The following is a 26,461-nucleotide window of genomic DNA, read 5'->3' on the forward strand; positions in this document are numbered from 1 at the left end:
ATGTCAGTGTGCACATGATGGGGCACATGACAGTGATGTCACACGCTGAAGTCGGCTCCCGGGTTCACAATAGGACGCATGCAGCGTGGGAAGGAAGAAACATTGAGTATTTATTTATTTTTTTTAAATCAGGGGCCATATTACTATGGATAACTATGATGGTGCATTATACTTTATAGGATGACTATGGGGCGCGTTATACTTTATAGGATGACTATGGGGTGCATTATACTTTATGGATAACTATGGGGGTGCTTTATACTTTATATGATGACTATGGGGGTGTATTATATTTATAGGATGACTATGGGGTGCATTATACTAAATGAATTACCATGAGCTGTGCAGTATATTATATGGAGAACTATAGGATACATTATACTATACAGAGGACTATAGGGGTGCATTATACTTCTTCTATGGAGCCTCATAACTTCTATGTATGCTCCTGGTGAGTATAATGGTTTATTTTCTTCTATACATTAAAGAACAGCTGCAGAACGGGGGATATATTTAGTGATATATACACATATACATACACATATGCACACACATTATATATATATATATATATATATATATATACACACACACACACATACATACATACATACAGTACAGGCCAAAAGTTTTGACACACCTCATTTAAAGATTTTTCTGTATTTTCATGACTATGAAAATTGTACATTCACACTGAAGGCATCAATACTATGAATTAACACATATGGAATTATATACCAGGTATGCAGCATCAATAGTAAAAAGATCTAATGTTACAAATAATAATAATAATAAAAAGGTTATTCTCACCCTCCGATGTCGCACGCTGTCCTCGGCAGTGCAAGCGGCAGGTTCCGGTGCCAAGGATGCTATGCGAGAAGGACCTGCCGTGACGTCACGGTCATGTGACCGCGACGTCATCACAGGTCCTGCCCTCATACTGTTGAGGGAGGATCTAAAGTGATCCTTCACGGTTGACTCAGTGATTTCCAAATTAATCTAAAGGGCGTTGCCGGCAACTGAAAATGACCAGACGGAGACTCGTGCCTCTGTGTGGGGGATCGAGCAGATCTCTGGGCCCCCCCGTCTATTGTCTGACTTTTCATAGTCATAGAAATTATACTTCAACCAATCAGCATAAGAACACGTTCACGGTTCTTAACCTATAAGAATAGAGGAAAAACTTAACCCATGAGGATACAGGAAAAATGGAAACTACAGATATGGTCATGTCTTTTTGGCATAGAAAAACATATTAACAGATGCCTCAGTCTTGTATAGCGATACCCCCACGAGTCTCTTATCTGGCTCACTCGAGTTAGAATACTCAAGGTCTTTATACCAATTATGAACCATAGACTAGCTGAATAACAAAATGTTATCTTCGTGAGAAACAGGACAGTTATTTCATAGCAGCTGTAATCTTCTACCTAAGTAAATAACAGAATTTATCTTTAACCAACAACAAAATGGAGTCAAAGCACAAAATGGAGAATCTTTCATAATTTGTTCCTTCACATTCCCCCCTAGATAAATTTTGTTAATTAATGTCCAGCATTAGAGGTACTATCCCAAGCTATAAGCTCGAGGGGTACTGGTCTTCACATGACTGGTGCCATGTTACCAGCCATGGCTGTTGCGGCGTACCCGTCCCCCCTGTATACTAGAATTTATGAATAACAATTGTTGATGGTGGTGGGGATCTTTTGAAGATAGCCATGCGCTTGGCTTCAACATCTTCATCAGGTAACTTTGTGAAATCAGTGTAGAGAAGAGCAGGGGTGGCAACGCTTTTGGTTTCATCATTAGTTGTCTTAGTGCAGAATTTCCTAATACATACAGAAATACACCAAAAAACAAGTTTTAGTATTACATACATGACAAGGATAAAGGCAGCGATGTGTAACAAACTTTGCAAGATTCTAGCTATCCAGCCCCCAAAGTCCCTCAAACCAATTGGCTGGATTAAAAAGGAGAAGATATCTGCCCACCAACTGTCCTTATTACGGTCATTGTCTTTATCATATTAATCTCTGAGTCTTTGCATATCTTCTAACTTTAACTTTAGAGTACTATTGGGATCTATATAATGACAGCAAGCGGGTCCAATAACCTGACACATACCACCCTGTGCTGCTGTTAAGTAATCCAGTACTACAGTATGTTGATTAGTAACTATGATAAGTTGGTTTTGGACAGCGACAGTAGTATTAAGTATATCCAATATATCCCCAAATTTGATCATCTTGATAATCTGTGGCCCTAAATAATTTATCCCACATTTGTGTAATCATAGGGTAAATGGAACTAGAACTGACAATTTTATTCGCTATACCCATCTGTACTACTAATCTTTCATGATATTGTACAAACTTATTATTCAAGGATATTGGGGAATTTAGGCTGTCCCATTCGGTTATCAATATTATTATATGGAAATACGAAAAACCAAAACATCATGTCCCCTTATTTGCCACTAGTCTGTTTGACCAGCTTGCAGTGCGATACGTGGATCCACGTCGGCCTTCCTTCCAGCTTTACTGACATGGGAGTAATGAGGAGGACTTGGTAGGGACCGTCATACAAGGGTTCTAGTCCGTGTTTTCTGACATAGCTTTTTCACGACCATAAAACCACCAGGCTTCAAATTGTGACAAGTGTCGGTTTCTGCTGAATCTGGAAGGAAAGAAGAAACTAAAACATGGGTGTTAGCAACATTTTTACTAAACTGAATAACATATTGAACAGCACGGTCAGTTTCTTCTGGCAACTACTGAGACTGGAAATTTGCAACTGAGAACCTAGCACCAAACAATATCTCGGGGACAGGCCATATTTTGCAATAGGGGTAGTACGAATGTATAAGAGCCCTGGCCATGGAGCCGTAGTCTCCTGCATCATTTTGGTCAATTGTCCCTTCAATGTGCCATTCAGCCTCTTAACTTTCCCACTGGATTGTGGATGGTATGGAGTATGGAGGGCTACAGTGGATCCAAGCATTGTCAGAACCTCCTGATACACATGAGAAGGAAAGTTCGGGTCTTGGTCACTTTCAACAACTTCTGGAACACCATATCTGCATATAACTTCCATCACCAGTTTCTTTGCTGTGGTCTTTGCAGTCACGTTGGTAACGGGGAATGCTTCTGGCCAATTGGAGAACATATCGACAACCACCAGACAATATTCATACCTTCAGACTTAGGCAACGTGATGAGGTCCACCTGGAGCCTTTGGAAAGGATAGTTGGGCTTAGCAAGGTGCTTTGGGGTTGCACGTTGAAGTTGACCGGGATTGCAGGTCTGACAGATACCTCGATGTGTGGGCCCATGCAACCACGTGGCAATAGCAGGGTACATCCGCTTAGAGAGACACACAAGTTGGTCCTTTTTCCAGCGACCATTGTCCATACGTGCTCCATCAGCTTTCCACTGCTTCACTTCTTCCTTTGGAGACATTCTCTGCATCGTCATTAAGCGGTCTTGCGGGGTCCGGCAGAAAACCTCAGTCTGTCGTAGATCATCAGGTTCCTGTAGAGTCAGTGTTTCTTGTAACTGTTTACACTGAGAGCGTGTGGTCACCATAGCTGGTATGGTCTGTTCAACAGGTAGGAGAGCAGCAGCTTTTGCTTGCATATCCGCACAGGCGTTACCAACAGTCTGTGGCCTGTTCCATAGTACCGTGCTCCTTAACTTTGATAATGGCCACCTGGGTAGGTAATTCGATTGAGTCCATAAGGGTTTTAACAGCTTCAGCATTCTTCACTGGAGTCCCGGCAGTAGTAACAAACCCTCGATTGGCCCATAGGGCTCCGAAATCATGAGCAATACCAAATGCATACTGTGAGTCCGTGTATATATTAGCCCGCCTGTCTTTGGCCAGAACACATGCAGTAGACAGATCCTGAAGTTCTGCTTCTTGTCCTGACAGGGAGGGAGGGAGTGCAGCTCCGTGCAATACAGTATCTTCCGTAGTAACAGTGTATCCGGTGTGGAATCTGCCAAAATCACCACCATATCTTGAACAGTCTTTCAGGGCCTTGTAGAGAGGTTGCATTATGCGGGATGCGTCCGGAATCCACTGACAACAATAAGTACATAGTCCAAGGAAACGTTGGAGTTCAGTCTCATCTTTTGTAGCTGACGGTTATTTTTCTTTTTTTTTTTTTTCTGTGAGGTGTCTGGCACCCTGAAGGAGACAGTGACCCAAAAATATCACTTGACCAAGGCAGAACCGAACTTTCGAGGCCGAAACCCGACAGTTCAGATCTGCCAGATACTTGCGAAGGCTAACAGTGGCAACAATGGCTTCCTGCTCTGTCTGTGCACACAACAAAAGGTTACCCACATACTGAAGCAACGTGACATAGGGATATTCTAACTGTCAGGGTTAAAGACACTCGCCCATATTTTTTTGCAAACTGATTGGGAAAGGGCGTGTAGGATACACATCTCATTATATTCATCTGCATAGGGGTTATATAACGTAAGGACCATCCGACCATCATCTTGGCTCACCAACTCTCTAGGTCTGCTCAGGTGCACTTATACGTCCATCATATTATCTTTGTCTGTAAAATGGGAAAGGTTTGTTCTCAGGCTCAGCCAATTATTTTAGCATAGCTAGCTAGTCAGAGGGCTTCCAGGGATAATACTCCTGTATCTGTCTTACACTACCTGATATGGTTGGTTCTCTGGTGGTGGGGGTGACATGACATGCTGGTCTACAGCTCCTTCCCAAAAGGATTACTGTCAGCTTACTCCCAAAAGTTAATGTCCCCACTACCCACTAACCACAATCCTGTGTCAGCTTCTTATATCACTACATGTGATCTTGTCTGGACAGGATTCAGTGTAATTCACTTAGGTTGGGTTGCAGCACAGATTATACAAGTATTTCTCCAGTCTGGGTTTGTCTGACCGTAATATTTACAAGTCCATCTGTCTTGTCTTGGTCTGAGAATTAACATGGCGAGGGAGATTTCCAGACACAGGGTTAAAATGAATATTGGAGTATGAGACTGGATTTGTGTAAGGGAGGGGGGCTGGAGCTGAAGTCTTCTGCTTGGGCCACTGATAAGGAACGAGCTGGGAGCTGTGTCCTTGCAGCTGTGGGGGGAGGGGGGGGCTGAGAGCGGTGGGGGCTAGAGAGCGCAGCTGCTGATACAGAATGGGTTAAGTTCTTCTGGAAACTTTGTACTACTTTTTTTTTTTTTTCTCTCAATGCATCGTCCAGAATGGAAGTCTCAGTATCGGGTCTCATTGACATTGTTGCCTCTTTCAATTCAGATTTAAGGCCAGACATCAAAGCTACTGCAAAAAGGTGTGAATGGGCTTTATTATACAGTGAAAACCTCAAATCTTTAAGTACTACCATAAGACGCCCATAGAACTTCTCGGCAGTCTCCCCCTTGTCCTGTGTGACATCTGTGAGGGAGGTAGCGTGGTCCACTAGTCTATCTTGTGCCCAAACCTTTAAAGCATTACAGAAATCAACATCACTCTCATATGTTCCCCCGTCCAAATTCACATTATAGGTTATGTCACCCTCAATAATTGGAAAATATCCCTCCCCAGCCTTCACCTGGAGTAAGTGTAACAGATCTCTCCGGAGAGTGGAATAAATCTCTCGATTCGCTGCGATTTGTCTATAGAAGGCCATGGGGGAGGTTTCTGGGTCTGGTAACTGGTTACAAAGGGTGTTTATCTGGGATGGAGAAAAGGGGGTATACTTTGGCCTGACAGGAGTAGGTTTCACATCATCTTCTTCAAACTCTGATATTACTGACTCAGGGGCGGGAGGAGGTGGCGGTAGTAGGGGCACAAGAGGCATCTGCTGCAGAAGTGGGGCAGGAGGCTCTGTTACAGTTACAAATTGTATTGCCTGATGGGCCGTTAGGTGGCTATCGAGAACAAATCGGACCTCCTCCAATTTTATGGGGTTTTCCTGTATACAGCGCTCTATTGCTGATACTATGACCATAGCGGCATCCTTCCTGGGATATTGAAAGATACCGGCAGAGATTAATGGTATGGCCATTGTACGTTGAGGCATCGTACCGGGGGGAACAGAGGAGGCATACAGGATTGCATTCTGGACAGCCTCGGTAAGTAATTGTTGGGATCTTGGGATATTGGTAGGATTATATCGTGGTCCCACTGCATGTATCACATATTGGCACGGCAGCTGTCCTGCTCTGGTTGCTGCGACCTGTCCTGTTTCTACCTGGCCATAAGTTTGTATATACGAATTAGATTCTTCCTGTATCATGGGTCTGCCTTTCTGTGAAATCATTGCAGCCAGTCCTCCAGCATGGTGGAGTTGATTGTTTGCGGCATTTACTATGGCCCCAACATGTTGTCTTGTGAGATCCCCTGACCCTATCCTAAAGAGCACATCATGGCTGTGGGGTCCAGGAATAACATTAGAATACATTTCCTGGAAATCTTCTATCTCCTCTGTATATCCTGTCTCTGACCGAGTGACTAAGGTAGGTGGGGGCGGATACTCATAACCACTCGCAATACTAGGCATAACAGGAGCTGGTGCTGGCGGTGGCCGATAATAGGTGCCGTCAGCGTTTAGCAAGGGAAAGGTGGGGGCTACGACCCCGGGTCTCCTCGCTCCACAATTGTAACAGACCTGTCTCCACTGAGAATTAGTAACTCCGCATACATCACAAATCCACCGGGCAGGATCATAGGGTGGGGGCGCACTGAGTTTTGGCAACCCAGAATATATTGGTGCTTTGGGATTGAGGGGCATGGAGCTTACAGTCGGGAGGAGAGGCTTGATTTCCTGGGGAGGGACCATATCATCTAACAGGGAGCCCCCCTGTTTCAGATTATTATTTTTTAATTATTTGTCTTTCTAACACATTACCCTCAATCACTTTCTCAATTCCTTCCTGCACCACAAAACCTTCAGCCACTTTCTCAGTCTTTGTCATAGTAGTAGACAGCTTCACTTTTTCAACGTAACAAAAACAAATCCGAATTCACTTTCTCTGTTAATCCTTAATTTGCTATATATCAACCACTCAACTTGAAGCAGATAAATCTTTTACCAATCTTTTAATTACACTGATAACCAAACTATCATACAAGTTCCTTCTAAAACAAGACACCATATTTTACTTTAAACTTACAATAATTCTTACTACACAAGGAGAGGATGCAGCGACTCGCCCCCTCCATACCAAAAACACGGAACAGATAAGAACATCACAGCATTCCTCAGCACAGAAAGCAGAAAGACACAGCGCAGTTGTTTGACCCCTCCCATCGGGAAATCTACACAGAAACAGAATACAGCAGTTCTCAGACTTAATTAATTTCTACAAAACCTTCATCACACAATTCATATGCCAGAACACCTTAGAAAAACCAATGATTGAGAATATTTTCCTCATCTTTGGGCTAACAGTATCAGATTCAACACACGAATTCAAAGTCTTCTCTTACTTCCATGGAAACATTATTCTCCTTTAGAGCTAAATATCCTTACCTAGTTGTGCACAATACCGAGAGGCCTTTACGGTTTGTTCCACTGGGTCTCTCTGTCCCCCGCTGGGACAACCCAAAAACGCGGTACTCAGTGAAAGGAGGAGGGCGTCTTAGACTTCCCTCCGAATACCTCTGGATATATATACTGTATACTTCTATATATTCCTGAGTTACGTATCCTACCCAATCTTCGATCACCTCACCGCGCCTGATTCTAACAATGATCAGGAATTCAGGATATTTTGACTATAAAGAGAATTACATCACTGGTCAATCCGGGGTGTCGGTCCCTTATGAGGTACGGTTCGAGCACTGGGCTCCCAACGGAACTACACCTCTATATGATTCCACTCAAAAATCACCCACCATCGGGGACAAACCTCAGATCCTCTTTGCAGCAACAAACACAGGAAAACCACACCAAACGGTCAGTCTGGACAGTATAATTGCCAACTTACCGTGGTTGTTGTGGGGGATGATCAGTCCCAATTTTCCAGTGCCCGTGTCCGCTCCGAGGGTCTTTTGTCTGGATGTCCTCCGGGGGGCAGAGGCGTTCCTGGTTGGGGCCCCACGTTTCGGGCGCCAAGCTGTTGAGGGAGGATCTAAAGTGATCCTTCACGGTTGACTCAGTGATTTCCAAATTAATCTAAAGGGCGTTGCCGGCAACTGAAAATGACCAGACGGAGACTCGTGCCTCTGTGTGGGGGATCGAGCAGATCTCTGGGCCCCCCCCGTTTATTGTCTGACTTTCCATAGTCATAGAAATTATACTTCAACCAATCAGCATAAGAACACGTTCACGGTTCTTAACCTATAAGAATAGAGGAAAAACTTAACCCATGAGGATACAGGAAAAATGGAAACTACAGATATGGTCATGTCTTTTTGGCATAGAAAAACATATTAACAGATGCCTCAGTCTTGTATAGCGATACCCCCACGAGTCTCTAATCTGGCTCACTCGAGTTAGAATACTCAAGGTCTTTATACCAATTATGAACCATAGACTAGCTGAATAACAAAATGTTATCTTCGTGAGAAACAGGACAGTTATTTCATAGCAGCTGTAACCTTCTACCTAAGTAAATAACAGAATTTATCTTTAACCAACAACAAAATGGAGTCAAAGCACAAAATGGAGAATCTTTCATAATTTGTTCCTTCACAATACCAACCCTGGGACCGGAAGCTACCGCGTGCACCGCACACAGGCGCCAGGACTTCAAGGGGCCTTCGGAAGGTGAGTATATGTTTATTTTTTATTTTAAATCTTTTTTGACTACGCATATAGTGCCCACATTGCTATATACTACGTGGGCTGTGTTGCATACTGCGTGGGCTCTGTTATATACTACATCTCTGTGATATATACTATGTAGCTGGGCAATATACAACGTGACTGTCCAATATACTACGTGGCTGTACAATATACTACATAGCTATGCAATATACTACGTGCCTCTACAATAGACTACGTGGCTATGTTATATACTACGTAGCTCTGCTATATACTACGTACGCTGCGTTATATACTACGTCACTGTGCAATATAGTACGTAGCCTGTGCCATATACTACCTACATATTCTAGAATACCCGATACACACACACATATACCTATATATATCTATCTATATATCTCTATCTCTCTCTCTCTCTCTCTCTCTCTCTATATATATATATATATATATATATATATATATATATATATATAAATATATATCTATATATCTATATATCTATATCTATATATATATATATTTTTTTTTTCATGGCCAAAAGTATTGACACCCCTGCAATTCTGTCAGATAATACTCAGTTTCTTCCTAAAAATGATTGCAAACACAAATTCTTTGTTATTATTATCTTCATTTAATTTGTCTTAAATGAAAAACCACAAAAAGAATTGTCCTAAAACCAAATTGGATATAATTTCACACAAAACATAAAAAAGGGGGTGGACAAAAGTATTGGCACTGTTCAAAAAATCATGTGATGCTTCTCTAATTTGTGTAATTAACAGCACCTGTAACTTACCTGTGGCACCTAACAGGTGTTGGTAATAACTAAATCACACTTGCAGCCAGTTGACATGGATTAAAGTTGACTCAACCTCTGTCCTGTGTCCTTGTGTGTACCACATTGAGCATGGAGAAAAGAAAGAAGACCAAAGAACTGTCTGAGGACTTGAGAAACCAAATTGTGAGGAAGCATGAGCAATCTCAAGGCTACAAGTCCATCTCCAAAGACCTGAATGTTCCTGTGTCTACCGTGCGCAGTGTCATCAAGAAGTTTAAAGCCCATGGCACTGTGGCTAACCTCCCTAGATGTAGACGGAAAAGAAAAATTGACAAGAGATTTCAACGCAAGATTGTGCGGATGTTGGATAAAGAACCTCGACTAACATCCAAACAAGTTCAAGCTGCCCTGCAGTCCGAGGGTACAACCGTGTCAACCCGTACTATCCGTCGGCGTCTGAATGAAAATTGTTATGAACAGGTAATTCAGAACCACAATGGACCTTGAAGTTCTGAGCACACAAAGTGACCTGACAATTACCAAAAACATAGGACGAGCTCTGAGACGTGGGAACTCTGCTGACCGCAATCCCTAATCCTATCACACCACACTAGAGGTAGCCGTGGATTGCGCCTAACGCTCCCTATGCAACTCGGCACAGCCTGAGAAACTAACTAGCCCTGAAGATAGAAAAATAAGCCTACCTTGCCTCAGAGAAATTCCCCAAAGGAAAAGGCAGCCCCCCACATATAATGGCTGTGAGTAAAGATGAATATACAAACACAGAGATGAAATAGATTTAGCAAAGTGAGGCCCGACTTACTGAATAGACCGAGGATAGGAAAGATAGCTTTGCGGTCAACACAAAAACCTACAAACAACCACGCAGAGGGGCAAAAAGACCCTCCGCACCGACTAACGGTACGGAGGTGCTCCCTCTGCGTCTCAGAGCTTCCAGCAAGCAAGAAAAACCAATATAGCAAGCTGGACAGAAAATATAGCAAACAAAAGCAACACAAGCAGAACTTAGCTTATGCAGGATAGACAGGCCACAGGAACGATCCAGGAGGAAGCAAGACCAATACTAGAACATTGACTGGAGGCCAGGATCAAAGCACCAGGTGGAGTTAAATAGAGCAGCACCAAACGACTTAACCTCATCACCTGAGGAAGGAAACTCAGAAGCCGCAGTACCACTCTCATCCACCAAAGGAAGCTCATAGACAGAACCAGCCGAAGTACCACTCTCGACCACAGGAGGGAGCTTGGCCACAGAATTCACAACAGTACCCCCCCCCCCTTGAGGAGGGGTCACCGAACCCTCACCAGAGCCCCCAGGCCGACCAGGATGAGCCACATGAAAGGCACAAACCAGATCGGCAGCATGGACATCAGAGGCAAAGACCCAGGAATTATCTTCCTGACCATAACCTTTCCACTTAACCAGATACTGGAGCTTCCATCTCAAAACACGAGAATCCAAAATCTTCTCCACTATATACTCCAATTCCCCTTCAACCAAAACCGGAGCAGGAGGATCAATAGATGGAACCACAGGTGCCACGTATCTCCGCAACAATAACCTATGGAACACGTTATGGATGGAAAAAGAAGCTGGAAGAGTCAAACGAAAAGACACAGGATTAAGAACCTCAGAAATCCTATATGGACCAATGAAACGAGGCTTAAATTTAGGAGAGGAAACCTTCATAGGAATATAACGAGATGACAACCAAACCAAATCCCCAACACGAAGTCTGGGACCCACACAGCGCCTGCGGTTAGCGAAACGTTGAGCCTTCTCCTGGGACAAAGTCAAATTGTCCACTACATGAGTCCAAATCTGCTGCAACCTGTCCACCACAGTATCCACACCAGGACAGTCCAAAGACTCAACCTGCCCTGAAGAGAAACGAGGGTGGAACCCAGAATTGCAGAAAAACGGCGAAACCAAAGTAGCCGAGCTGGCCCGATTATTAAGGGCGAACTCAGCCAAAGGCAAAAAGGACACCCAATCATCCTGATCAGCAGAAACAAAACATCTCAGATATGTTTCCAAGGTCTGATTGGTTCATTCAGTCTGGCCATTTGTCTGAGGATGGAAAGCCCAGGAAAAAGACAAATCAATGCCCATCCTAGCACAAAAGGCTCGCCAAAACCTCGAAACAAACTGGGAACCTCTGTCAGAAACGATGTTCTCTGGAATACCATGTAAACGAACCACATGCTGGAAAAACAATGGCACCAAATCAGAGGAGGAAGGCAATTTAGACAAGGGCACCAAATGGACCATCTTAGAGAAGCGATTACAAACCACCCAAATGACCGACATTCCCTGAGAGACGGGGAGATCTGAAATAAAATCCATAGAGATATGTGTCCAAGGCCTCTTCGGGACCGGCAAGGGCAAAAGCAACCCACTGGCACGAGAACAGCAGGGCTTAGCCCGAGCACAAATCCCACAGGACTGCACAAAAGAACGCACATCCCGCGACAGAGACGGCCACCAAAAGGATCTAGCCACCAAATCTCTGGTACCAAAGATTCCAGGATGACCAGCCAACACCGAACAATGAACCTCAGAGATAACTTTATTCGTCCACCTATCAGGGACAAACAGTTTCTCCGCTGGGCAACGGTCAGGTCTATTAGCCTGAAGTTTTTGCAGCACCCGCCGCAAATCAGGGGAGATGGCAGACAAAATTACCCCCTCTTTGAGAATACCCGCCGGCTCAGGCAAACCCGGAGAATCGGGCACAAAACTCCTAGACAGGGCATCCGCCTTCACATTTTTAGAGCCCGGAAGGTACGAAACCACAAAGTCAAAACGGGAGAAAAACAGCGACCAACGAGCCTGTCTAGGATTCAACCGTTTGGCAGACTCGAGATAAGTCAAGTTTTTGTGATCAGTCAAGACCACCACGCGATGCTTAGCTCCTTCAAGCCAATGACGCCACTCCTCGAATGCCCACTTCATGGGTAGCAACTCTCGATTGCCAACATCATAATTTCGCTCAGCAGGCGAAAATTTCCTGGAAAAGAAGGCGCATGGTTTCATCACCGAGCAATCAGAACTTCTCTGCGACAAAACAGCCCCTGCTCCAATTTCGGAAGCATCAACCTCGACCTGGAACGGAAGCGAAACATCTGGTTGGCACAACACAGGGGCAGAAGAAAAACGACGCTTCAACTCCGGAAAAGCTTCCACAGCAGCAGAAGACCAATTGACCACATCAGCACCCTTCTTGGTTAAATCAGTCAACGGTTTAGCAATACTAGAAAAATTAGCGATGAAGCGACGATAAAAATTAGCAAAGCCCAGGAACTTCTGCAGACTCTTCAGAGATGTTGGCTGAGTCCAATCATAAATGGCCTGAACTTTAACAGGGTCCATCTCGATAGTAGAAGGAGAAAAAATGAACCCCAAAAATGAAACCTTCTGAACACCAAAGAGACACTTTGACCCCTTCACAAACAAAGAATTAGCACGCAGGACCTGGAACACCATTCTGACCTGCTTCACATGAGATTCCCAATCATCCGAGAAGACCAAAATATCATCCAGGTATACAATCAGGAATTTATCCAGGTACTCTCGGAAGATGTCATGCATAAAGGACTGAAACACTGATGGAGCATTAGAAAGCCCGAATGGCATAACCAGGTACTCAAAATGGCCTTCAGGCGTATTAAATGCTGTTTTCCATTCATCGCCCCGTTTAATACGCACAAGATTATACGCACCACGAAGATCTATCTTGGTGAACCAACTAGCCCCCTTAATCCGAGCAAACAAATCAGACAGCAGCGGCAAGGGGTACTGAAATTTGACCGTAATTTTATTTAGAAGGCGGTAATCAATACAAGGTCTCAGCGAACCATCCTTCTTGGCCACAAAAAAGAACCCCGCTCCCAATGGCGACGATGACGGGCGAATATGACCCTTCTCCAAAGACTCCTTCACGTAACTCCGCATAGCGGCGTGCTCAGGTACAGATAAATTAAACAGTCGACCCTTAGGAAACTTACTACCAGGAATCAAATCGATAGCACAATCACAATCCCTATGCGGAGGTAGGGCATTGGACTTGGGCTCATCGAATACAACCCGGTAATCAGACAAGAACTCTGGGACCTCAGAAGGGGTGGATGATGAGATAGACAGAAATGGAACATCACCATGTACCCCCTGACAACCCCAGCTGGACACAGACATTGATTTCCAATCTAATACTGGGTTATGGACTTGTAGCCATGGCAACCCCAACACGACCACATCATGCAGATTATGCAACACCAGAAAGCGAATATCCTCCTGGTGCGCAGGAGCCATGCACATGGTCAGTTGGGTCCAATACTGAGGCTTATTCTTGGCCAAAGGCGTAGCAACAATTCCTCTCAATGGAATAGGACACTGCAAGGGCTCCAAGACAAACCTACAGCGCCTAGCAAACTCCAAGTCCATCAAATTCTGGCAGCACCTGAATCCACAAATGCCATGACAGAATAGGAAGACAAAGAGCAGATCAAAGTAACGGACAAAAGAAATTTCGACTGTACCGTACCAATGGTGGCGGACCTAGCGAACCGCTTAGTGCGCTTAGGACAATCGGAGATAGCATGAGTGGAATCACCACAGTAGAAACACAGCCCATTCTGACGTCTGTGTTCTTGCCTTTCAGCTCTGGTCAAAGTCCTATCGCACTGCATAGGCTCAGGTTTATGCTCAGATAATACCGCCAAATGGTGCACAGATTTACGCTCACGCAAGCGTCGACCGATCTGAATGGCCAAAGACATAGACTCATTCAGACCAGCAGGCATAGGAAATCCCACCATGACATCCTTAAGGGCTTCAGAGAGGCCCTTTCTGAAAATAGCTGCCAGCGCACATTCATTCCATTGAGTGAGGACAGACCACTTTCTAAACTTCTGACAATAAATCTCTATCTCATCCTGACCCTGACACAGAGCCAGCAAATTTTTCTCTGCCTGATCCACTGAATTAGGTTCGTCGTACAGCAATCCGAGCGCCAGAAAAAACGCATCAATATTACATAATGCAGGATTTCCTGGCGCAAGGGAAAATGCCCAGTCTTGAGGGTCGCCACGTAATAAAGAAATAATGATCCTAACTTGTTGAACTGGGTCACCAGAGGAGCGGGGTTTCAAAGCCAGAAATAGTTTACAATTATTTTTAAAATTCAAAAACTTAGCTCTATCTCCAGAAAACAACTCAGGAATAGGAATTTTAGGTTCTAACATAGGATTCTGAACCACTAAATCTTGAATGTTCTGTACATTTATAGCGAGATTATCCATCAAAGAGGACAGACCCTGAAAGTCCATGTCCACACCTGTGTTCTGAACCACCCTGATGTTAAGGGGAAAAGAAAGACAGAACACAGTGCAAAGAAAAAAAAATGGTCTCAGAACTTCTCTTTTCCCTCTATTGAGAAGCATTAGTACTTTGGCCTCCAGTACTGTTATGAACAGGTAATTCAGAACCACAATGGACCTTGAAGTTCTGAGCACACAAAGTGACCTGACAATTACCAAAAACATAGGACGAGCTCTGAGACGTGGGAACTCTGCTGACCGCAATCCCTAATCCTATCACACCACACTAGAGGTAGCCGTGGATTGCGCCTAACGCTCCCTATGCAACTCGGCACAGCCTGAGAAACTAACTAGCCCTGAAGATAGAAAAATAAGCCTACCTTGCCTCAGAGAAATTCCCCAAAGGAAAAGGCAGCCCCCCACATATAATGACTGAGTAAAGATGAATATACAAACACAGAGATTAAATAGATTGAGCAAAGTGAGGCCCGACTTACTGAATAGACCGAGGATAGGAAAGATAGCTTTGCGGTCAACACAAAAACCTACAAACAACCACGCAGAGGGGCAAAAAGACCCTCCGCACCGACTAACGGTACGGAGGTGCTCCCTCTGCGTCTCAGAGCTTCCAGCAAGCAAGAAAAACCAATATAGCAAGCTGGACAGAAAATATAGCAAACAAAAGCAACACAAGCAGAACTTAGCTTATGCAGGATAGACAGGCCACAGGAACGATCCAGGAGGAAGCAAGACCAATACTAGAACATTGACTGGAGGCCAGGATCAAAGCACCAGGTGGAGTTAAATAGAGCAGCACCAAACGACTTAACCTCATCACCTGAGGAAGGAAACTCAGAAGCCGCAGTACCACTCTCATCCACCAAAGGAAGCTCATAGACAGAACCAGCCGAAGTACCACTCTCGACCACAGGATGGAGCTTGGCCACAGAATTCACAACAGAAAATGTACTGTATGGTAGGAGACCCAGGAAGACCCCACTTCTTACCCCGAGACATAAAAAAGCCAGGCTGGAGTTTGCCAAAACTTACCTGAAAAAGCCTAAAACGTTTTGGAAGAATGTTCTCTGGTCAGATGAGACAAAAGTAGAGCTTTTTGGGCAAAGGCATCAACATAGAGTTTACAGGAGAAAAAAAGAGGCATTCAAAGAAAAGAACACAGACCCTACAGTCAAACATGGCAGAGGTTCCCTGATGTTTTGGGGTTGCTTTGCTGCCTCTGGCACTGGTCTGCTTGACCGTGTACATGGCATTATGAAGTCTGAAGACTACCAATAAATTTTGCAGCATAATGTAGGGCCCAGTGTGAGAAAGCTGGGTCTCCCTCAGAGGTCATGGGTCATCCAGCAGGACAATGACCCAAAACACACTTCAAAAAGCACTAGAAAATGGTTTGAGAGAAATCACTGGAGACTTCTAAGGTGGCCAGCAATGAGTCCAGACCTGAATCCCATAGAACACCTGTGGAGAGATCTAAAAATGGCAGTTTGGAGAAGGCACCCTTCAAATATCTGGGACCTGGAGCAGTTTGCCAAAGAAGAATGGTCTAAAATTCCAGCAGAGCATTGTAAGAAACTCATTGATGGTTACCGGAAGCGGTTGGTCGCAGTTATTTTGGCTAAAGGTTGTGCAACCAAGTATTAGGCTGAGGGTGCCAATACTTTTGTCTGGCCCATTTTTGGAGATTTGTGTGAAATGATCAATGCTTTGTTTTTTGCTTCATTCTCTTTTGTGTTTTTTCATTTAAGACAAATTAAATGAAGATAATAATACCAAAGAATTTGTGATTGCAATCATTTTCAGGAAGAAAATTCGGGTATTCTAGAATATGCATGTCCACGTAGTATATTGCACAGCCCATGCAGTATATTGCCCAGCCACGTAGTATATTGCCCAGCTACGTAGTATATTGCCCAGCCACGTAGTATATTGCACAGCCCACGTAGTATATTGCACAGCCCACGTAGTATATTGCGCAGTGACGTAGTATATTGCCCAGCCCATGTAGTATATTGCCCAGTCACGTAGTATATTGCCCAGCCACGTAGTATATTGCACAGCGACGTAGTATACAGCACAGAGCCGTAGTATACAGCAGAGCCACTTAGTATATTGGCCAGTCACGTAGTATATTGCCCAGCCACGTAGTATATTGCTCAGCCACGTAGTATATTGCCCAGGCACGTAGTATATTGCCCAGCGACGTAGTATATTGCCCAGTGACGTAGTATATTGCCCAGTGACGTAGTATATTGCCCAGTCACGTAGTATATTGCCCAGCGACGTAGTATATTGCCCAGCGACGTAGCATATTGCCCAGCGACGTAGCATATTGCCCAGCGACGTAGTATATTGCCCAGCGACGTAGTATATTGCCCAGTCACGTAGTATATTGCCCAGTCATGTAGAATATTGCCCAGTCACGTAGTATATTGCCCAGTGACGTAGTATACAGCACAGAGCCACGTAGTATACATCACAGAGTATATTGGCCACCACGTAGTATATTGGCCAGTCACGTAGTATATTGCCCAGCCAAGTATGTCACAGGTTAAAAAATAAAAAATTGTATGTCACAGGTTAAAAAATAAACATATACTCACCTTCCGAGGGCCCCTTGTAGTTCGGTCACAATACCGTGACGTTACGGCAGGTCCTTCTCGCGCAGGACCTGTGATGACGTTGCGATCACATGACCGCGACGTCATCACAGGCCCTGCCATGACGTTACGGTCATGTGACCGCGACGTCATCACAGGCCCTGCGCGCCTGCACGAGAAGGACCTGCCATGACGTCGCGGTTACATGACCGTGACGTCATGGCAGGTCCTTCTCGCGCAGGGCCTGTGATGACGTCGCGGTCACATGACCGTAACATCATGGCAGGTCCTTCTCCCATACCATTCTTGGCAGCGGAACCTGCCGGAGGTCACCGGAGCGTCGCGAAAGGTGAGTATATAATGATTTGTTATTTTTTTAATTATTTTTAACATTAGATGTTTTTACTATTGACGCTGCATAGGCAGCATCAATGGTAAAAACTTGGTCACACAGGGTTAATAGCGCCGGTAACGGAGTGAGTCCGTTACCGCTGGCATTAACCCTGTGTGAGCGGTGACTGCGGGGAGTATGGAGCAGGCGCTGACTGCAGGGGAGTAGGGAGGGACTAATTGGACTGTGGCCGTCGCTGATTGGTCGCGGCAGCCATGACAGGCAGCTGCCGAGATCAATCAGCGACTTGGATTCCATGACAGACAGAGGCCGCGACCAATGAATATCCGTGACAGACAGACAGAAGGACAGAAAGACGGAAGTGACCCTTAGACAATTATATAGCATATATATAATATATATATACATACATATACACACACATATATACATATATATATATATATATATATATATATATATATACATACATACACACACACACATGTATGTATGTATATATATATATGCATGCATACATACACATCGCATCGGGTATTCTAGAATATGAATGTCGACGTAGTATATTGCACAGCCCACATAGTATATTGCCCAGCCATGTAGTATATTGCCCAGCCACATAGTGTATTGCCCAGCCACATAGTATATTGTCCAGTGACGTAGTATATTGCCCAGCCACGTAGTATATTTCCCAGCCACGTAGTATACAGCACAGATACGTAGTATACTGCCCAGTCACGTAGTATATTGGCCAGTCACGTAGTATATTGCCCAGCTACGTAGTATATTGCCCAGCCACGTATGTAACAGGTTAGAAAATAATAAAGAAATATATATTCACCCTCCGTGGTGTCCCTTGTAGTCCTGTCGCCTGTGTGCGGTGTACACGGCAACTTCCGGTCCCAGGATTGGTATGAGCGCAGGACCTGTGATGACGTCGCGGTCACATGACCGTGACGTCATGGAAGATCCTTCTCGCATAGCCTCTTTGGAACCGGAACCTGCCGCTTGCACTGCCGATGACAGGACACACGTCGGAGGGTGAGAATAACCTTTTTTTATTTATTATTTTTACCATTAGATCGTTTTAGTATTGATGCTGCATACGCAGCATCAATAGTAAAAAGATGGTCACACAGGGTTAATAGCTGCGTAACCGGAGTGCGTCACACCGCACTCCGGTAACGCTGGCATTAACCCTGTGTGAGGGCTGACTGGATGACTGGAGGGGAGTATGGAGCGGGCACTGACTGCGGGGAGGAAAGAGCGGCCATATTGCCGCCGGACTGTGGCCGTCGCTGATTGGTCGTGGCTGTTTTGCCGCGACCAATCAGCGACTTGGATTTCCATGACAGACAGAGGCCTTGACCAATGAATATCTGTGACAGACAGAAAGACGGAAGTGACCCTTAGACAATTATATCTACTATATAAAGCTGAATGTGTGTGTGTGTATGTGTGTATGTCCGGGATTGGCATCTGCACCGTGGCAGCTACAGCCACAAAATTTTGCACAGTCACACGTCTGGACCCCGAGAGCGTCATAGGCTATATTGTGAGGCGAAATTTTAACCCCGCGCGTTCCAATTCACCAAACAATTTTGCCCCTATCTACATAATGGGGAAAAAAGTGAAAGGAAAAGTGTTGGAAGCATCGCAGCTACAGCAACAAAATTTTGCACAGTCACACGTCTGGACCCTGAGAGCGTCATAGGCTACGTTGTGAGGTGAAATATTAACCCCGCGCTTTCCAATTCACCAAACAATTTTGCCCCTATCTACATAATGGGGAAAAAGTGAAAGGAAAAGTGTTGGAGGAGTCGCAGCTACAGCCACAAAATTTTGCACAGTCACACGTCTAGACCCCGAGAGCGTCATAGGCTATATTGTGAGGCGAAATTTTAACCCCGCGCGTTCCAATTCACCAAACAATTTTGCCCCTATCTACATAATGGGGAAAAAAGTGAAAGGAAAAGTGTTGGAAGCGTCGCAGCTACAGCAACAAAATTTTGCACAGTCACACGTCTGGACCCCGAGAGCGTCATAGGCTATGTTGTGAGGTGAAATTTTAACCCCGCGCTTTCCAATTCACCAAACAATTTTGCCCCTATCTACATAATGGGAAAAAATGAAAGGAAAAGTGTAGGAGGCAAATTGACAGCTGCCAGATGTGAACAAGGGGGACTTAAAGAATGAGAGCGATGGCGCCTAAGAGTATATACCGTACAGTTGCTAAGGTGGGGCCTCGACATGGGATACTCACCACACACGGGGATATGAACACACACAAAATGCGCCACACACTACCACGTGCTTGAACACATATTACCCTCAGCACACATTTCACCACAAATACACCAACCTCGCCACATAAAAGTCAAAACACAAAAGTCGCCACTCAAAACTCGCCACGCGCAGAACTCGCCACATGCAAAAACTAGGCTCTTGCAAAACTCGCCACAAGTGCAAAATTCTCCTCATGAAAAACTCGCCACACGCAAAACTTGCACACGCGGAAAAATTGCCACATGCACAAAAGTTGCAACACATGCAAAAGTTGCCTCACACAAAACTTGCACATACTCAAAAGGCACCACACATAATACTCGCAACGCGCAAAACTCGCCATGCGCAAAACTTGCTGCACACAACTTGCTACACTAACCTGTCACATGTAACTCGACACACAAAAAGTTGCTACACGCATGTTGCTACACAAAACTCATCTCACAAAAGTCGCTACATGCATGTCGCCACACGCAACTCAACACACACAACTTGACAAACGAAACTCGCCCTAAAACACACACAAGTCTGGTATTATCCTTCAAAAATAAAAATCTGATTAATAAGCAGACAAACTACAACAATTGCACCATATAGGAAATACGGCAGCTGTCAGTCACATGACCTGTCTATTATGTGTATGTGTGAGCTAATATATACTGCCAGGGGAGGGCTTCCTGTTGGCTGGGGATTTATCAGGCTGCCAATTTAGCTTACAAATACTGAGGTAAAAATACTGAGCAAATAACGTGTGAACGAGGTCTAATACAGGAGGAGATGACACACAGGTATATACTATATACAGGGGAGATGACACACAGATATATACTATATACAGGAGAGATGACACACAGGTATATACTATATAGAGGAGGAGATGACATATAGGTACATATATATACAGGAGGAGATGACATACAGGTATATACTATATACAGGAGGAGATGACACAGGTATATGCTATATATAGAAGATGACATACAGGTATATACTATATGCAGGAGGAGATGACACTCAGATATATACTGTATACAGGGGAGATGACACACAGGTATATACTATATACAGGAGGAGATGACATACAGGTATATACTATATATAGAAGGAGATGACATTCAGGTATATACTATATATAGGGGAGATGACACAGCAGGTATATACTATATACAGGGGAGATGACATACAGGTATATACAGGTCCTTCTCAAAAAATTAGCATATAGTGTTAAATTTCATTATTTACCATAATGTAATGATTACAATTAAACTTTCATATATTATAGATTCATTATCCACCAACTGAAATTTGTCAGGTCTTTTATTGTTTTAATACTGATGATTTTGGCATACAACTCCTGATAACCCAAAAAACCTGTCTCAATAAATTAGCATATTTCACCCATCCAATCAAATAAAAGTGTTTTTTAATAACAAACAAAAAAACCATCAAATAATAATGTTCAGTTATGCACTCATTACTTGGTCGGGAATCCTTTGGCAGAAATGACTGCTTCAATGCGGCGTGGCATGGAGGCAATCAGCCTGTGACACTGCTGAGATGTTATGGAGGCCCAGGATGCTTCAATAGCGGCCTTAAGCTCATCCAGAGTGTTGGGTCTTGCGTCTTGCGTCTCTCAACTTTCTCTTCACAATATCCCACAGATTCTCTATGGGGTTCAGGTCAGGAGAGATGGCAGGCCAATTGAGCACAGTAATACCATGGTCAGTAAACCATTTACCAGTGGTTTTGGCACTGTGAGCAGGTGCCAGGTCGTGCTGAAAAATGAAATCTTCATCTCCATAAAGCATTTCAGCCGATGGAAGCATGAAGTGCTCCAAAATCTCCTGATAGCTAGCTGCATTGACCCTGCCCTTGATGAAACACAGTGGACCAACACCAGCAGCTGACATGGCACCCCACACCATCACTGACTGTGGGTACTTGACACTGGACTTCAGGCATTTTGGCATTTCCTTCTCCCCAGTCTTCCTCCAGACTCTGGCACCTTGATTTCCGAATGACATGCAAAATTTGCTTTCATCAGAAAAAAGTACTTGGGACCACTTAGCAACAGTCCAGTGCTGCTTCTCTGTAGCCCAGGTCAGGCGCCTCTGCCGCTGTTTATGGTTCAAAAGTGGCTTTACCTGGGGAATGCGGCACCTGTAGCCCATTTCCTGCACACGCCTGTGCACGGTGGCTCTGGATGTTTCCACACCAGACTCAGTCCACTGCTTCCTCAGGTTCCCCAAGGTCTGGAATCGGTCCTTCTCCACAATCTTCCTCAGGGTCCGGTCTCCTCTTCTCGTTGTACAGCGTTTTCTGCCACATTGTTTCCTTCCAACAGACTTACCATTGAGGTGCCTTGATACAGCACTCTGGGAACAGCCTATTTGTTGAGAAATTTCTTTCTGGGTCTTACCCTCTTGCTTGAGGGTGTCAATGATGGCCTTCTTGACATCTGTCAGGTCACTAGTCTTACCCATGATGGGGGTTTTGAGTAATGAACCAGGCAGGGGGTTTATAAAAGCCTCAGGTATCTTTTGCATGTGTTTAGAGTTAATTAGTTGATTCAGAAGATTAGGGTAATAGGTCGTTTAGAGAACCTTTTCTTGATATGCTAATTTATTGAGACAGGTTTTTTGGGTTATTAGGAGTTGTATGCCAAAATCATCAGTATTAAAACAATAAAAGTCCAAATAAAGAAAAATACGGGTGGCACAGCTTGTCCACAGCATAGAGTCTCCACCGATATAGACAGCGTGCTGATCAGACACAAAGAACCACAGCTATCGACCTCCTGACTCGGGTGCTCCTTTTACAAGAAAACCATACAGTCCATAGATGAGAAGAAAGAAGGGCACTCACCAATCTTCACAGGATTCGATACTTTATTGACAAAATCTTCACATAAAAATCATGGCCGGAACCTACAGCGGTACAGCTTGTGTGAGCAGGGGAGCGTCTGGACGACGGCCGTTTCGCGCTGTGCCTGCGCTTCTACGGGACCCGTAGAAGCGCAGGCACAGCGCGAAACGGCCGTCGTCCAGACGCTCCCCTGCTCACACAAGCTGTACCGCTGTAGGTTCCGGCCATGATTTTTATGTGAAGATTTTGTCAATAAAGTATCGAATCCTGTGAAGATGGTGAGTGCCCTTATTTCTTCTCATCTATGGACTGTATGGTTAAAACAATAAAAGACCTGACAAATTTCAGTTGGTGGATAATGAATCTATAATATATGAAAGTTTAATTGTAATCATTACATTATGGTAAATAATGAAATTTAACACTATATGCTAATTTTTTGAGAAGGACCTGTACTATATACAGGAGATGACATACAGATGTATACTATATATAAGGGAGATGACAAACATGTATATACTGAGGTGATGAGGTGAAAATGAGAGGTGTGAGGTGAAAATGAAAAGGTGTGAGTGCAAAATGAGAGAAGTGAGGAAAAATAGTGGAGTGATCAGAAAATGACAGATGTGAGGTTGAAATGACAAGTGTTAGGGGGGAATGAGAGGAGTGAGGGAGAAAATGAGAGGTGTGAGGGAGAAAATGAGAGATGTGAGGGGGAAAATGAAAGATGTGATTGGGAAAATGAGAGGCGTGATGGGAAAATAAGAGAAGTGAGGTGCTATAACTAACCACAGATATTTACTATGCCCAGGCAACGCCGGGCTCTTCAGCTAGTGTATATATATATATATATATATATATATATATATATATATATATATATATAGAATTTTTTCAGCATGGAGGGAGGGCCATCAGACTCTAGTTATGCCACTATCCGCCACCATCGTAGCTTCTGTGAATGCAGACGTCATCAGGTGGCGGAGATAAAGCAGTAAGTGACACCAGTACTGCCCCACATTTTCTAGCACTGCCTCTCAAACGAGTCGCCAGCAGAGGGTGGTGATAGATGACAATTTGTTTGACGGCAGCGCTAGAAGCTGCTGGCCAGTGCTGATGTCACTAACTGCTTCAATCTCCGCTCCCTGAAGACGTCTTCTTTCACAAAAGCTATGGTGGCAACAGAGACAGAAGCAGAGAGTGGGCACTGCACGCCACTCTGTCACCGCATCCATGACCCAGTATCCAAGATGTCTTCAGTTATGCAAGCAACCAGTGAGTAACAGCAGCGCTGCCCCCTGTGACATCCTGTTCCAGGAAGGGCGATGGTCGCTGAAGGAATTGAGTGCAGCCCCAGCCTCCTGTGATGTCACAGGACAATGTCTGCAAGAAGCTTGTATGTTCTCCCCATGTTTGCATAGGTTTCTTCTGGGTATTATGGTTTCCTCTCACACTCCGAAGACAACTGATAGGTAATTCAGATTATGAACCCCAATGGGGACAATGATGATCGTGTCTGTTAAGCCCAATGGAATTAATGGTCCTATATAAGCGAGTAAAATAAATACCCCCACCACCTCAGAACGGGAGCCATATGTTGACACTGGCCAGTAAATTGAAATATAATTAATACATAGCAGTTTGCAATGTAAATGTTGATGGCCCTATCAATTATGCACTTTCATTTTTCTCTTAAGCTTCCATGTACATGTGGGGTACCGCGGGCGATGATGGACAGCAGCTACAGTGATGGTGAGGTAAACAATCTCGGTGGGTTTGTGTCTGAAAATGGTGAAAATGAAGATCGCATTATGGTACAACTAGCACTCAATACAGAGCGAAACTCAAACAGGAGGAAGAGCCAACGGCCCTCGTACGTTAGTATGCGGATTGACACACATGCAATTGACAAGTATTCACGAATAATTTTTCCTGCATCTTATATTCTATTCAATCTTATATACTGGTTAATTTTCTCCTAGAAGCATCTTATTTGCCAATGAACTAAACCAGAGGACTATGGGCAGGAGACCTTACAAGGATAAGCTTGGGAACATAACAGGCTTATTTTTATATATTGTTATTCATTAATAATTCACTTTTGTTTTGTTTTAACAACACCTCTGTACTGTATCTTGTGTCCACGTGACAAGGCTTTTTTTTAATGTAAATTGCCATATTTCTTCAATTTTTTTTCTACTTGTGTTTGTTAGTCAATATACCAATACGAAAGCACCTGTAGAAGGTCGTATTTGTACAGTAAACACTTGTGTTAATATATTTGTGCAACTGCATACTTTGAATGGCTACCTTATTCTGCAATGAATTAGCACTGTAATGGTGTAACTGTACTGGTTTGGACTGAGGATAAAGAGGGAGTTTGTGCAGTTTAAGATTAGCAGGTAACCATTACTTTGTTCTGGGTAAATCCTTTAATAAAGTTAAATTTACTTCAGATGTATTTGTGTTATTGGATAGGGCATCATACAAGTAAAATATGGGAAAGCAGTGCTCTAGTTCCAACAAACCAAGATTTGAATCAGGAAAAGTTATGCAAATTTCTAATATTGTCAACAGATTTGGCTAGCAAAACAATTTGCCTTATTTGAATAATATGCAAAGTACTAGTCAAAAACACCTTGAAGGTCAGTCAAACCAGAAAATTGCTTGAAGGTGTCCTCAAATGCACTCATGAAAACCATCAATTGCTAAGAGGAAACTCACTGTCATGATGATCACCCCAGGAAAGGAAGAACAAAAATTACCTCTGCTGCACAGGATAAGTTCATCAGAGTTACAAGTCTCAGAAACATATGAAAACTTATCTGAAGTGCTGTCAATCTGCAGTGATTCACAGACCACAGGCACATCTCAATATCAACTATTTAAAATTTGATTTTTCACTTGTTTTATTAAACATTTGTTTTTTTTTCCACTTGATAAATACGCAGTTATGCAATTGAGATGCATTGTAAATATAAAATCTTATTATAATTTTTGAAGAATCAATTTACTCAGCAGCGCAGCCCACCTTAGGCTACTTTCACATTTCCGTTGTTTTGTATCTGTCACAATGCATCGTTTTGGGAAAAAAATGCATCCTGCAAATTTGTCCACATGATGCATTTTTTTCCCCTTAGGCTTGTATTGCCAATGGATCACGACGTATGGCCACACGTTGCGTCCGTCGTGCACTGGTTGAGTCGGATTTTGGCGGCTCGTCGTCTGGAAATAACAAGGGAACGTTTTTCTGTGCATTGCATCCTGTTTTTCTGTCTGCACATGCCCGGCAGGAAATCTCACTCTGTCTCTTTCCTGCCCGGGACTGCAGACACAAATGTGAAAGCACACACTTCCGTCGGTACGTCGCGCCAACGCTTTGTGACGGGCGACTACCGACGGAAATGTGAAAGTAGCCTTACATGTTTCATCCAACTGGATCCCATATTTCCTGGAGGATTTATCCACCAGCCACAG

At 44.0% G+C, this 26,461-nt stretch overlaps 1 protein-coding gene across 6 annotated transcripts in view; it reads left to right on the plus strand.

Moving 5' to 3' along the window:
- LOC138637573 (gamma-aminobutyric acid receptor subunit rho-1) overlaps nt 1–25,439 on the plus strand; it is a 236,329-nt gene extending 210,890 nt beyond the window's left edge. For all 6 annotated transcript variants that reach the window (XM_069726370.1, XM_069726371.1, XM_069726373.1 and 3 more), the window contains one exon: nt 24,682–25,439. In XM_069726370.1, coding sequence (XP_069582471.1) covers nt 24,682–24,966 — 285 coding nt within the window. In that variant the 3' untranslated portion in view covers nt 24,967–25,439. The remainder of the gene's footprint in view (nt 1–24,681) is intronic.
- The last annotated feature ends 1,022 nt before the right edge of the window (nt 25,440–26,461 follow it).

The sequence above is a fragment of the Ranitomeya imitator genome, chromosome 5 (genome assembly GCF_032444005.1).
Source record: "Ranitomeya imitator isolate aRanImi1 chromosome 5, aRanImi1.pri, whole genome shotgun sequence".
Taxonomy (NCBI): Eukaryota; Metazoa; Chordata; class Amphibia; order Anura; family Dendrobatidae; genus Ranitomeya; species Ranitomeya imitator.